We start from the raw sequence: 15,486 nt of genomic DNA, 5'->3' as shown, positions 1-15,486 counted from the left end.
ATATTTGGATATTTATACGTGGAACAAAAGCAGCATGCATTCTGAGTCGTGTTTCTGGCCTCGGATTTGCTCTGTTTTGGTCTCCACCAGCTCCTCAGGAGAATATCTTGCTCTTTAGCTGGCTAGATGCTCCACTCTGTCGACCTGCTAGTTGCTAACGTTCTCTGTCTGCCATTGGTGCTTTGGTGAAAGTGGTCTTGTCCTGGTTGCCACACACCCTTTTCATCCAAGGCATTGATTGTCAGTTTTGCATCAGTTAAGTTGAAGAAATAAGCTCGATAATGTGAATCATGCGTGAGCTTCACATGCTTTATTATATAGTAATAACTTATTAACCTTGTAGGTAAAGGGCGTTTTCTCTTGACTGGCTCATTAGTCAGGTCCGTACAGCAGCATACGGTAGCTTTTAACGGGGGAAGGGCCTGCTTTGAAGGCTTGGGAGGATTAGGTGACTGGAGTGTGTGCACGCGCATGTGTGTGTGTGTGTGTCACATGTTTAGGTCAAGTGCATAGCAATGCATCAGAACTGACCACACGGGACCATCAAATTACAATGATTTATAGCCCCGTATTAGCATATACTGTGAGTTCTGTTGAGCGGAGCCACAATAATAAGGCCAGCGCTCAGTCCAGATGAGTGACAGAGTAATGCTCTAAAGGAAGCAGACTTTTGATTGCCTCCTCGTGCCGCCTATGGACTAAAACTGAATCTATACATGGCAGAAAAGATCTTAGATACCTGGATACGTCACAGGATGTTATTCAAAGGCCAGAAGTTAAAGAGAGCTACTCCAAAGTGCTTCTGCAGCGATAACGCTTGAACTGTTGCTTTTAAAGTGTAAGCTATTAACCTTAAAATGCCTCCAGTGTGACGTTTGCGGCCGCATTTGCTTTTGTCACATCCTCCCCATTTGCCGCCCGAGCGTTGACACGGCGTTACAAATTGCAGGAATGGATTCAACCACGTTGCAGCGACGTGACTCATTTCAATTTCCAGCCGCCGCTGCCAACTCAGAGGATTGCTCTCCTCTTTTGTCTCAGCGGCGTGGGTCCTATAGATGATCGGCGCTGGCATATGTTAACATATTACATTTGGATTAGGCTCTTGGCGGCGTGTTTGCTTGAGGATCGTCACCCTTTTGAAACATGAAGGGGCCCAGGGAATTAGAGCGCTCAGCGGTGTAACAAATGAATCACAGCAACAACAAGAAATCATCTCTCACTGGATGCATTTCATACTTGAGCATGTTGAAACAATTCAATCCCCGTCGCTATGGGCTCCCATGACGTTGTTGTCTCAAGTACTGATAGAGACTGGTGCATCCAAGAATGCTGAAGTTCTTGTCCTCAGACAACATCTAGAAATGATCCTTTTGCCGTCTTTTGTGATCGATTTTGTCATCATTTACCATTTCCCTACTCAAGAATCATTGTGGTGAGTGTGTGTGGATTAAGCCAGGCACTACTTTTATCAACCTCCAGTTGAATAATATAGATATATGAACATTTCTAAATCCTAAGTCCGTCTATGGACATTTTCCAGCACGTACAAAAGGAAAATTTGTCACCGACGATGCTTCTCTGTCGCGAAGCGGCAGGGGATGTGTTCAACATGGATGTCATTGAACAGGCTGCATTAAAAATGCATGCAGGTGGGAAACGCTGTCAACAAATCCTCGCTAATGAATAGGAAAAAAAAATAGAGTATGGTGAGATGACTAACGTTCCAGATTTCCTCATTTCAAGCCTTGCATAATAATTGTACAATATCCCCATAGGGAACATGAATATAATGCAAGTTAGTTTCAAACATCACAAATTGTTGACATATATTTTCTTTAAATTCTGTAATTTATTGTATTTTGTGACTTTATTCACACTTATTATAGTTTGAATTGATATACAGTATAGTGTTGGTTGTGTAGATGAAGGCATCGTAAATAAATGTGCTGCACCAACAATATCACATAGCAACATACATTCTGCCGCATCCAATGAACTGTGAGCTTGTGATATGAGTCTCATATGGCATCGTTGTTATAAGGACTGGCAGTCCTGTCCGCAAGCTCTCCAGATACCAGGGAAAACATTTGTCTGCCAGTCGTCTGTCACAGGTGTTATTGCACTAGGCAAAGCTTCGCGGTGTAGGCAGAATATTCATAATACACCCACAGCCAGTGAACACACACTGCCACGGCGCTGCTGCCAGTTTACCGCCATGACACTTGGAGGCCGGTGTGTTATTGTTGAGCGGAATTCTGTTGTCCCGAATCAATGACTCCAAGTAAACTGCAATTTAAAAAAAAAAAATCAAGCGTTTTGGTGTTGATCGCCGGTAAACAGGCTTCTCTGATTGAGCAGGGAAAACATTGTAGAGTTTCCAGCGCTGAAAGGCGTCCTGGTCCAACGGTGTGGCACTCAGGTCGCCCGGAGCGATGTGCATTGATTTGATTGGCAGACGTGAGTCAAACTTTGGGCCCATTCAGACGTAGAGTCAGCTCCTTGTCAGCCACCTGAACCTTGAAGGTGTCACACTCAAATGTGTCCAAACGGCTTTGCTGACCCAAAAAAGATGCCAAAAGAAAGCAAAAAGATGCAAAGCAACAGAATGAATGTTACTATATTCTAGCTCTTTGTAATCACCAACGTTTCCAACTGCAATTGCATATTTTTTCTCATGAACAAATTTCAGTTGGATTTATTTTGTAATTCACCCAGGCCAATGGAACTGCATTGTTCTACCTGAGCCACTATTACTGCCAGGCTGACAAATATACAGACACAGCAAATGTCACATGAGCAGCACATCTACAGGCATCCGTGTCAGCGTGTGCCGCCCCTGTGAAAGAAAGCCCTGTGAAGTGTAATGGAAGTCGGCTTCGCGAGCAGCTTGAACACCATGTGGCACAATACAGACGACGGAGACGCATCTGCACTGCGAGGAAGGGGGGGAAAAAAAAGAAAAAAAAAAAAGCACAAACATCTCAATAAGTTTTGCAGTTCGCCGAAAAGTTTCTGAGTCGGGAAAAGCAGCTGGGGGAAATGTGCTAACAGGGCGCAGATAAACACAATTATTTCCAATTCAAATCATGTACTTCCAAGCGCTTTCTTAATCAAGAGGCATGTTATTAATAGCGTTTGAGTCGACTTGCCTTGTTTGTTCCTTGTTTCAAGATTTCGTGGGAGCGCTGTGAAGTCGAGCGATCTCAGAGCAGCACAGGTTGTCGTTTGTTTAAAACGGCAGATTAAATGTGACATTAAGGTGCTTGTAGGGTAGATTTTTTTTGCTGCTGTTTGTCATTTCTTTCTTTCTTTCTTCGTTATGCTCTGACAAACAAATGCATACAAATGCTCTTTTTTCCCCTTGTTTCATGTTTTACATTATGCCCTGTGACTTTCCACTTGTGGCCCTCCAGCCTCCTGCAACATGCATACAGCAGTGTGCCTGCACTCCTCGCATCTTTGTGTGTTTGCTCAGTTGCACTTAAGGGAGTTGGAGAGCATCGTCATACGGGAGCACACACACACACACACACACACGCACACACACAGACAGCACACACCAACGTGACAGCTCTCCACTCCCCTGAAAGTCATTGCTACTGACAGGAACTCCAATATGTATGGAAAAGCAGGTGCACATGCGCACCCTCAGCCTTCTGAGCATGCGCGCCTGTCTCTCCGACTGTCGCGCACACACACGCGCGCGCGCGTGCATGCGCACACTCAGCTCCGCATGCATTATGAACACATGACGGGAGGGATCGCCACATAGCGCATGGCACGGGTGTGGAAGGGAGAAGATGAGCAGCGTCGTGTCAAATCGAGGTGTCTCAGATGTTGCACCCCAAGGAGCTCTGGAGTGTGCAGAGCAAAAACATCTGCAGCGGCGGAGTGTGGAGACGGAAAACGCACACACATCCACGTGCGCGCAGGCCATCCGGGTACTCGGAGGACACCGCTTAGTCCCCGGCGCTGCTGCGAGTGTCTCTGTAAGCCTTATTTGCATTACAAAGTTGCTAATTCCTGCTGTTTTTTTTTACCTAGCTGACAGCAGAGACAGCCGGGTAAAAGCCGGTCTTTTTAGTAATCACGAGAAGATAAAGGAAAAACATGGAGTGAATGTTGGAAACGGTTCACCAGTGATCTCAGAGCACGCGATTTGGATGGATCCCGAGCGCGCACGTGTTCAGTTAAGATTCCCATCGACTAGAATCGGGGCCGCCTGCATCACGTGTGTCAGCGCTGAAATGGTGCAATGTGCTGTAAGTGACTGGGTATTATTTTACAATCCGGCTCGTCGAGGTTTCAGCGCAGAGCCACAGCTCACCTGACAGTCACCTCAGTCTCATGAAGTTCAGTCGCCTCCCCCTCTGCGCAGAGTTTAAAGTCCGTGCAGCTTCTGATCTAACGCACATGCGGTTAGTTGTTGCTCCACTGGAACCTTCTGGAATCTGTTCAGGAAATATTAAATTCTGTGATGCCAGTTTGCCAGAACATCTAACCTGAGTTAGACTGTCTGTAATATGACAGCAGCAGGTCAAACTAGGCAATTGTGCTGTAATTATTAGTTGATCTTTAAATGCCAGAATCTTTCTTAAATAGCTTCACAACAGATAACAGGCTCTGAGCAGCTGAATCAACACATAAAGAGACCTTGCCTCTCACCCTAGCAGAAGCATGCACCACACATACATTCTGCAGTTATAGGCATCCAAATGGCAAAACAGGCACATCCACAGCGCATCGATTGCAGCGGAAAGAGCAGGGATTACAGTGTCAGATTAAGGACAGATGTAGCGGCGCAGGGAGGATCCCATTTCTTGGCAGGTAGCTAATGTTTCACCTTTGACCCTTTTCAGCGGTGTTGGTATGCTGCCACCGTTCCGGGCTTATAAATGGGTTCCCTGCATGTCCTGCGATGCCCGGGCTGTCACCAGCAAAGGACAACGGGAGGGGAAGATAACGAAGGAGCGAGCGTGCATGCGCGTGCGTCCGTTCGCTTATTCGAGCCCGGACCGCCGCGCCTCACCTGGCACCCGCGCGCACACAAACGCACACGCATTAAAAAAGCGCTTCCCGCCCGTCCCCGCCCGCAGCCATGTTGACTGTGTTAGTATTCGTGGGCAGGAGTGGCTGGTGATCTCTCTCAGGGAAGTGACAGTCAGAATGGGCCGTCTGGAACACTCTGTCATTCAGCCTGAGTCAGGGCCTGTCCAATTGATCCAGCCCAGCTGTCAAAGCCAATGAGAGACGCTAGACTAAGGAGCGGCAGGGACGGTTTGTGCTGCCAGGGGTTATGGATGATGTATAATATAAGGATGGTGTTTGTGTTATAAGCTACCTGGCAGGAGACAATCAGTTAGCTGTTGCGCCCTGGAATGGCTTCGGCGAGGAGGGCTATAACAATGGCGCCCTGATGGATGTTTATTAATGGAGTTTATTTCTAAGTGCTGTGCAGCGCCGGGGCACATATTGATGAGGTTTTGGAGTCACAGTGAAAGGAATAATCCAACAATGTATGGCATTCTCCTCAAATGATCTGTTTTTTTTTTTTTTTTTTCCTTTTTAGGTAGTTTTACTAAGAAATAGGAAGTTATTGAAGCATAGATAACATAATTTTCGTGATAATAAATGCATTCACTCATCAAATGATGAGGTTTTGCTACCCTTCATACGTTTAGAAAAAAAGCATGATGTTAGCACGCTGATGTTTGCTTCTTTGTAGAAAACAGGCTGACATTATTTGGCCATAAACCAAAGTATGGAACAAATTTTGCAGTTTTACCTGCAGGGTCGCTTGGAGCCATGAATGCTCGTGCCAAATTCCAATCCATCAAGTGGATGAAGAGATATTTTAATGGACGACTGAAAGCTTTAACCTCATGGTGCCATTACAGTAAAATTCAATCTACACAATGCTTGTTGAGACATACAGCCTGAACCAGAATGACAAACCAACAACGCCGTCCCCGGGCGCCTGACCGCTAGCACGGTACTGCGCTGCAAGAAAGTAGTGCAGCACAGATACGCCACAGCAATGACTGATGGGAGAAAAGAGCATCCTCCACATTCCTGCTTTAAGAAGTTACGGGAGAGTTGGTGCCAAATCTCTGGCAGCGGTTATTCACAGTGCCCAGGTGGGGTTTTAGATAATTGCGTGATATAGATTTGCCAAGCTGCTCCATCCTCCAGCCAGGGGTTATTGATGATGCTCCCCTATATTCAGTATTCTTTACACCTGTATAGAGAGGCCGCTCTGTCGACACAGTGTTTGGACAGCCTTTTAGTTGGCTCTGTGCGGTTTAGCAGGAGCTGTTTTCCAGCAGCCATTGTCTGATGATGTATGGGCTGCTGTTTGGGCTCAGTCCACCTTTCACGCCACGCTTTATTCAGCCGTGTGATGCGGCGGTGTGAACTTGGCCAGATATCCTCCCTGGACGTCTGACGCCACAATGGCGGTGTCAAGGCAGAGGGTGCACGTGGAACCATTTTGGGGCCAGATGCTGGCTGGTAACAGACTTTCATCATCATCATAGCGCTCAAATGGGAATTGAATGCATTCAAAATGCTTTAATTTGTTTGCTTTTAAATCAGAGGGCTGATCCACATTCAAACTCTTTCATTCCAGAAATATTATAGCAAAGGATCAGAAACTTGAAAACAGGGTGCACATGAGTTTTGTTTTTTTTTCAGTGTGTGCATTATAGCACATCAGTGTCTTCAGCGTGTGAAGTGCTGTATTGGTAACAGATGTAACAAATAAAGGCTAGAGCGAGAGGCTGAATGTGTGCTTTCAGAGCCAGAAAACATGATTATAACATGAATCAAACTATAGCCACAAAAAACAACTCTGCATTCTCTGCTTTTGTTTCATTTCTCTGCTCAGAAACTCGTTCACTGCTTGTATAACCGCAGCTCCAGTGTATTTAAGCCTCACACGGCACCATTATAATTCACCTGTGAAGCCCCCGCTCTCACTGTAGTGCTTGTTTCCACTTAACTCGGACATTTCAGCTTTCGAATTAACCTAAATCTGCAGATGTTCAGAGGAGCGGCTCCGTTCCATAACGCTGGCTGACACTTAATATATTCTTGAAGGAGCAGGCAGGCGTATTGGCCTGCGCTGTCAATGTGAGGAAGACACAACGCTGAATTATTCAAAGTAAAAGACAAGATCAACATTAGCGCTTCCTCTTCTTTCATTTCCAGGCGGATCGTTTAGAGTTGGCAGAAACACTGTTTTTTTTTTTTATAAGCCACAGAAGCTGAAGCCCAAACTGCAAAGTCGTGTTTCTTGCTGCGGTAGTCATTTTCTGGTTATAATCACAACCTGGACGCCAAATCTAAGATCTCCTTTATGTGCCAATTACAAATATGATGGATTTTGCAAAGGAAAATAAAGAGTGGTTCTCTTTTAACACTGAAAACTAAACATGGAAGAAATATTCTTAAATTACAGATGTGTCATTCTGTAAAAGGGGATTTTATGGACTGAATCAAACAGCGAATATGCTGAGTGGGTATTTGGCGTATTTATTCAATTGCTCGGCAAAAGTGGCCGACATTCCTGATTTTAACCATCCCTGCATGTGCTCATTTTGATGTACGCGGGGCACCCTTTGGAGAAATTGGAATGTAAGCGTAATCCTCCGTGTGCCTGCATTACGGCCTCACCCGATTTCAGTGCATGCCCTTCACGCTCCCTCTGATTGGACATTTGTCCCATGCTCGATTCCATTTGATTAAGCCGAGCTCAAATGGCTCCTGGCTACAGGGAGCAAAGGGGAAGAAGGTTGGCTGTGGATGTATTTTTTTTCCCTTTTTTTTTCTGCGAAACCTCGAGTCTGAGATCAGTAATCACAATCTGCATGACTAACCAGGACAATTGAGCAGAAGGTCACATATGGGCGATTTTATTTGTTTATTTTCAGCATCTTCTGTTTATTTTAGACACTCAGGCAGCACACAAAGGCCTTTTTTGGCATTTTAGTTCATTTTTTTAACATGCCAGGGTGTGCAAAATAGCATCCAGGTTAACTATTTCCACAGATTTGATTCAGTCATATCCTCAGCGTCGCCTCCCCACATATCCCGCCTCTTGGCTCCCCTGGTCCACGCTGAGCGGAGGAAGTCATCAAACAAGATGCCAAACCATTGCTATCTGATAGCAGGGACACTGACCTTCTCTTCCTCATATCTGATGGTGGTTTTTATCTGCCAGACAAATGTCAGAAATACCATTCCCCAAGCACAATCACTTTGGCACCACAGCCAACTTTTCCTCCGCTTCCCCCACCCTCCCACCCCGCCTCCCCTCCCTCTCTCCCCCTGGATTGTGAATGCCGGAGCTCCAAGCGAGACATCCGCAATACCGCAGCTATCAGTCAAACTGTGATATAGGAGAGAACTCACAGCTCGCCTGAATCCTGAGGGTGAGGGCAGAATAGGAAAGGGGTGATTCTGTGTATGCATTTGATGAGGAATTATCACCTTTGGGCTGTTTTTTCATTTATTTTTCAAAATCTAATGTTGCTACAAACTGTCGCTCTGTACAGAATTAACATTCTGCATTGAAATCAGTCAAAAACAACTTTTTTTTTAGCTTATTTCCTGATATATCTCCAACACAATCAAAAAAACTTGCACACCCATAATCAAAAATCTCAAAATTAGCAGACAAAGATTCTCTGCTCATACCTTTAACAACCTTTTGCTGCAAAATATGAGCCAACTGCTGCCTGCCAAGCGTAAACACCACCCTTTACAATGGCCATAATTGGTATTTTTCGAAAAAAATATGTCAAAAAACAGTGAGAAGACGGTGTGGCTGTGTGATAGGGGTCATCTGCAGTGATGAACCGACAGAGAATTATCACCTGAATCTGCAGCTTCCCTCGGCCTTGCAGAGCTTTGAACTCACCGCTCTCATGACGTCATCCGCGGCAACTGTTCTCAGCAAAAAAAAAGAAGCTCTAAGTGGGAACGAAAAGGTTGTTTTATTTGCAAGTTGCATCTTCTTAGCCGGCTAGTTAGCCACCGGTAAAGCTGCACCACGCAAGCTTCTGGAAGGCTGTTTGACCCTCAGTGCAACAGCCCCATTCCGGCAGCGGCACTGCAGGAGACGCTTTGCGTTTGATATGCATAGCCGTATGGCTGCTCATACATTACACCCAGATGGCCCACGAACCAATGAATAAGGTCATGACGGAGTTAGGAGAGAATACAGTGGAGACAAATTGTTTATGCTTGTTATGAAATCAGGTTACTAGCATAACGATGAGTTGAGGGTGTCGTGGAATGGAAAATGAGTTCCCCGAAGGCATCGAGTGGGAAATGACTGACTAATGCGTTTGCACACAAGAAGCGCTGCTGTCAGTTTGAGACACACAACTCCAGGGGAGGCTTGGAGGAACTCTCAGGCTTGATAGGGAATAAGTTCTTGGGCTAATGTAGGTTTTTGGGATGAGATGATTGCTTTCGGAGCGGTATGTATATCTACTGCGTTGTGTTTTTGTCGAGCAGGAGTTTCAACAGTGTTGGTTCCTTCAGGGGCTTCCATTGGTTTCGAGCAATTGCAATGAAAATACAGAATAAAAACAATAATTCATCTTAGTTCTGTTACATTAAAGTCTATGCTCGCACCAGCCCTGATTTATGCCTCTCATCTATTACCATTACATTGAAGTCACAAATCTTAGCATCTGTTTTTCTGAACAATAAATCCAAACCCAGATTGTTAAACAACATTTACCCCTGTTCAGCAGAATCATCCATCTTCTAACCATCTGGATAAAAAAAAAAATAGTCTGTTTGCAGCACAATAAGAAATATTCTGATCTGCTTCCCGTTTTTTTTTTTAATCTAAAAAAGGGTGGAATAATGGAAATGTGTGCACAATGTGAACCGAGTTTTATAATCAGTTATATTTGTCTGCTATTACTTTCCATGATTTCATATTTTCATAGAAAATAATCTGTGAATGTGAGGCTATTCTTTGAGCCCTACTTCTGTGTCTATCTTTATTTAGCGTTTGCAGGTGCATGCTCATATTTGTGGAGGCAAGTTGTGTCGTCTGGCGCAAGCACGTGTTTTTCACAGCGTGGCGAAGCTAAATAATCCACAGAGGCGTGCGCGTTCCTCCCTGAAAAATGTGTACATCAAGACGAGGGGGAAAAGGGCGAGCGGAGGCAGGGACGGAGACAAACCGCAAGCGGAGGGAGAGAGGGAGGGAGGAGAGGTGGATGGGTTATAATTGAGGCAGGAGTCGATTGTTCCAGCATGGCAGACAAGTGCCACACTCTTAGACAGAGGCTAAGTAGGAGCAAGTTGGCCCACAGTCAGATTTGGGTAGCCAGGGTGCTTAATCATCCCGGGCTTGGTGCAAGAGTTGACAGGTGAGTTATGAGCGGGCGCTACAGGTGGGCGCCCCACTCTTCCCACTGCTCACTATGACCTTCGCTCTCCCCATAAATAATGCAGGGACAATAAAATACTGATTTAGGATAACTGGGCCGACACTATCTCGATGTGGGTTAATCTTTGGCTCGGTGGACAGGCGAGGTAGTCCTGGGGGCCGATGTAGGTTCACACCTGTGTCCTGTCTGCGTCTCCAGCTCAGCGTGAAGACCACTTTTCAGACCCCTCGGACTTTCCTCAGCCTCGTGCCAGTTTGAGCTTGGACCCATCCTGCTCTCAGCCGCTATTTGATGTCGACCACACTTTTTCCTGGCTGTCCAAAGCCATCGCTGCATCCGTCACTAAAAGGACGTGGCACATCCAATCATGCCAGGCTGCATTAACCGCCGCGTATGTGCTCTCCCGGGAAGGATCTTGGCCGGCTTTGCATCTGCCCTCCACGTCCTGACGTACTCTCGTTTGACATTCAGATCTGATCTCAGGTAAACGCTGACGCAATTAGGAGCATTAAGAGTCGATGGTTTGAGTCGGAAAGCAATGTGAGTCGTATGCAGTGGCCTTCAGCAGCCAGATTTGAACCTAAGATAGGATCCCCATTACCTGACGCCATGATGTCAGCTGGTCTTCCCGGGGCCTGACACAGAAATCACACGTTTAACATACAAGTAGCCACATTTGGGTCCATTCTGCAATGTAAATGCTGTAAATTACAGCAGATTTGAGATTCGTCCTCAGTCTAGTTGGTAAGAATTATCCCCAACTGGCCTGCCTGGTCTGATAGTTGTGTTTGTTTCTGATGTGCGCTACTTGGTCCAAAAAAAAAAAAAAAAAATGTAGTTTCTTTCATGAAAATCCATCCATCCATCTGCATCCATACATGTGGCTGACTATGACATGTCCTGTTGGGGCTGGGGCATCTGATTGCAGAGGTGATATTAAAAAGAGAAGTTCTGTTACTGCCCATGTTTCTTCCTGTGATTTGAAAGGCCTGTTTTGGTGCCAGTTAGGACTCCTTCCTTTAGCTGAGGCTGAGTTTAACCTGTAGAATTCACTTACAATTAGCAGCAACGCTAGGCTAGTTTTTAAGCTGTTGCTATTGCTAAAGTTATAAGTTGGTTCCCAGTGCTGCGAACCAAACCAAGCACCTTCTGCATGACATCTGCATTCAGATAAAGCTCGGCCATCCCTTTTGAAATGCTCATGGTGTTCTGAGTCCAGCAGGTCAATGTGCTGTATTAAATCTCTGCAGGGTTAATGTCTGTGGTGGGTTTATTTCACTGACCTGCAATAATATTATGGCGAGGCAACCTTCGATCAACCTTCGGACCTCCCGCCTTGTGATGCGTGCCTTTACCCTGAGACGATTCTCAGAGAACGCCATTGTTCGCCGAAAAGTAAGCTGTAATGAGCGATCGGCAATTATTTCATCATCCAGTTTCTATTAGAGAGGAGTTATTTTAATTAAGAGATTCATTAAGTTAGTTCATTACTTCCCCCCCAGGTGCTGTGGATACTCGGGAGAATTTCAAATCAATTCTGCTGCCTATTATTTAATATCAGAGCGAACGGTTGCCGAGTTAAAGGGCAGGTTCCGTCTGGTTTCAACCCCTGGTGGGGCAGATGCATTGACAGACGATAGAATGAAAGAAAAACATGGATTAGATGGCGGATGGTTCTGGTTAGGACAGCACTAAATCTGAAAGTAGCGAACGCTGCAAAAATCTCAAAATTAACCAGCAAATATAACCAATGCTAAATCCCAGGAGCATCTTGTAATAAGTAGAAACTGCTGTTTTTTTTTTTTCCACAGTATGCCAATCATGATCCTTACAGCAAGGTGCTTAACTCCTCCCTGACCATTGCACATAATTTCACCGTGCTTGTCGCACATTGCAGCTCAAGTCCTCTGCCTGCCCTCCAGCTGTATGCAGCAGTTGTCAGCCCTGCACTCCTCTCAGCTGATGTATTGAGGATGCTATCTATCATTGCCACGACATTGCATATCCCCTTCAGTTTGGCACTTTTGACAGACACCCTCGCCCATTAATGCCGCGGTATTACCGGGCTTGTTATCACTGCATCTGCAGTACGCGGTGAGTGCTCAGCGCGTGGAAAACAGTGGAGCCTCTGGAGCGTGCAGCAGCAGGATCACTCTCCTGCCCCGCTCTTTGGATTGGGCTTTATGAATATTATGCCTGCTGAGTGAATAGTCAAAAGATCACCCGGCTCCTCGGGCTCAAAAAGCAGCGTGATGGATGTGAAATGTTGGAAAGACATCGTAGGACAAAGTGTTGGCCCACACCATCGATCACTCATGCGGAGCAGATGACACAATTCCCCCTCTCTCTCTCTCTCTCTCTCTCCTCCAGCGGGCGAGTTTATCAGCGCTGCCCAGAATATTTAACAGGGAAAGAGAGCGCACCCGTGGGATCTCATTTGCACAGGTGTCCATCTGGTAGGAGTTGTCTGGGATAATCTCCACATCATGTCACATTTGCATCCGGGCGTCACGAGAAAAAAAAAAAAAAAAAAGGCACGCCGGTGCCGCCGCCGGCCACTTCGAGGGCCGAGGGATTGTTTGCCGACACTGTAGCAAAGACCAGTGTGTGTTGTGCTAATCCACCAGGCAGTTAATGCTGCGCAATTATGTAAGGATTTAACATGTTTGTAATTGTTTGTTGGTTCAGCTCAATTTGTGTAACCAGCTTTAGTTGGAAAATTAGCAATGAGATTTTCCTAAACACTGCCAATTTGTTTGGTCTTTTAACCAGAAGGGATTTGCTGCAGTCAGGCCGGAGTACTTGTCAATTGTGACAGTCTTATTAGCCAGTTTGGGCAAAGAAAAGGTGCTCCTATTGAATTCATTGATCATCAAGGACCTTTGCTTCTGTTTCCCTCCTTCATATGGCGCAACTTTCACAGCAAATCAATGTTTTCATTGATTCCCATGTTCTGTTAAGAATTACTCAAGCAGCAGATCCAATCTCAAAATCACTGTTCCTTTAATGAACCGAACAGGCTAGCGCGCAGCAGCCGTGCCTTTTCCCCCTCCTGTGTCCGCGGCGCACGGCCCTTTCTGCAGATCCGATCAGGATCCCCTGCAAGGATCCGCGCACACGCAACAACGCTCGGCTCAGATTGGTTTTAGTATCTACGAGACAAGCGTTCAGGGCGGCACATATCCACCGAAGGCATCCCGCAGCACCGGGCGGTGAAATGAAATGTTTATCCCGCCGTGGATGAATATTCACCAGTATCTGCGAGCCCAGGCAAGCATGTAGTCTCCAAACATCACAAGTAATCTTGCATTTTACGCCCCCTCTCGCTCGCGTTATAAATTCTCTTCTTTATGTGTATGACTGGAGCGGCTACAGTACATCAATTGTAGCAAGTAATTTTCTGCTAGCTCGAACTGTATCTGCCGAACACATGACACATAACAAAAGGCTCAATCAATCTTCAAGTGCTGCTGACATGCAGAGCTGGTGCTCCATATTACTGCCTGTGTCCCTGCTTATACACACATGTGTACCTTACATATATATATATATACGTACACACACGGATTTCACATGGAACTGTATCTGCTTGCATCTTCCCGCCGCTGATTCGTGAACTTTGTACTTTTGCAGGAACTCCACATACTGCATGAAGGTGTCCATGTCTCTCACAGTGGCGGAGAACGATACAGACCTCTGCTACAACTCCAAGATGAGGTACTTTGAGAAGGCGGAGCTGAGCAAAAGCAAAGACATCACCTGTCCAGGCATTGAGGGTTATGTACAGCCGGGAGAGGAGCTCGAGATTGTGTGGTACAAGGTAAGAGACGCCCTTTTTATTTGCGGTTCCCACAAATAGCCACTGATTTAATATCTTTTATAAATGAAGAGGTGCCAGATGTAGCAAAACAAAGGCTTCTGTCTGATACCTGAAAGCCATCATGCACATTTCTAGAAATGGAACCTTTTCAATTAAAATTGAAAAGCTACTTCACAGGAGATTCGTTCATGTGTTTGAGGAATAACCCAGTTAAGGTCAGCTATATTCAGATCTAATTAGCTTCAAGTATCATCTCCTCTCCGGCTTGTGAAACTAAAAGCATCAACAAAATGAATATGTAACAGGCGAAAATAAGTCGATCCCGAATTCAAACTTTCTCTCCCTCCTCGCGGAGAGTTGTGGCGCCCACAGTGCGACCGGCCCGGTCAGACCTCCCGTGCCCGACAGGCCACTTTGACAGAGCTGTTAGGAGGCCGCTCGGGGGCCGGAAGCGTGCTGGATTAGGTGGCCACAATGCGTCTTCGGTTTCCCACTGAATCAAATTAAAAGAGCGGCTAATGGCTGTGGGCTCCACACCCTCCAGTTATTGGCTCCTGCTTTGTCAGTGGGGGCTGATTGAATTCTTGGAGGCCTGTCTTGGACCACAAACCAAACCCACGGTGCCCCAGTTTCCTTTGCCTCAGGTGTTCTGTGGCCCAAAAGCAAAGAAAGGACTTGGCTGTCTCTCGAAGTCAATACTTACAGTCCTTCATACTCACCACCTACGTGACTGTATGCTGTGGAAATATAGAATGGGAGTTCTCAACCCTCAAAGAGTCACCTGAGTGCATGTGGAAATTCATATTAATCTGTCAAAATATAATATTTGATTTAGTATCAGCAGTTGTCGCCAATAGCTTTCCAACAATTTGGCACCAAACACTTTTTTGAGACCCGTACCGTGAGACGAGCCTTTTCTTGATCTTGAACGGCACCCAGCCGACAGCAAATACTGGACATTTACCCTCGCAACAGCACAAACACAACAGAGCGCGCCGAACGCTTCATTTTTCCCTCTTCTCTGCATGTGTTTGTTTATTGCAACAAAAGGGCGAGCTCTGTGAGGGCGCAGACAACGAGACGACTCTGGCTGCTCTCTCTGGCCAATTAACGAACTGCAGTGTTTCCAGCTTTAGACACCAGATCAATGTGTTAGGTACCTCAACAGAGGGGGAACAGGCACGTGGCTGAACATACATGTGCAATTTATGTTCCCCCTGTTACCTACCATCACATCTCTCACACGGC

At 45.9% G+C, this 15,486-nt stretch overlaps 1 protein-coding gene across 1 annotated transcript in view; it reads left to right on the top strand.

The window, feature by feature from the left end:
- Positions 1-15,486, top strand: part of LOC121627413 (interleukin-1 receptor accessory protein-like 1) — a 198,480-nt gene that overhangs the window by 67,713 nt on the left and 115,281 nt on the right. The window contains exon 3 of the mRNA XM_041966310.1: positions 14,052-14,238. Coding sequence (XP_041822244.1) covers positions 14,052-14,238 — 187 coding nt within the window. The remainder of the gene's footprint in view (positions 1-14,051; positions 14,239-15,486) is intronic.

Source organism: Chelmon rostratus, chromosome 24 (genome assembly GCF_017976325.1).
Source record: "Chelmon rostratus isolate fCheRos1 chromosome 24, fCheRos1.pri, whole genome shotgun sequence".
Lineage (NCBI taxonomy): Eukaryota > Metazoa > Chordata > Actinopteri > Chaetodontiformes > Chaetodontidae > Chelmon > Chelmon rostratus.
This window is presented reverse-complemented; position numbering and strand designations above follow the sequence as displayed.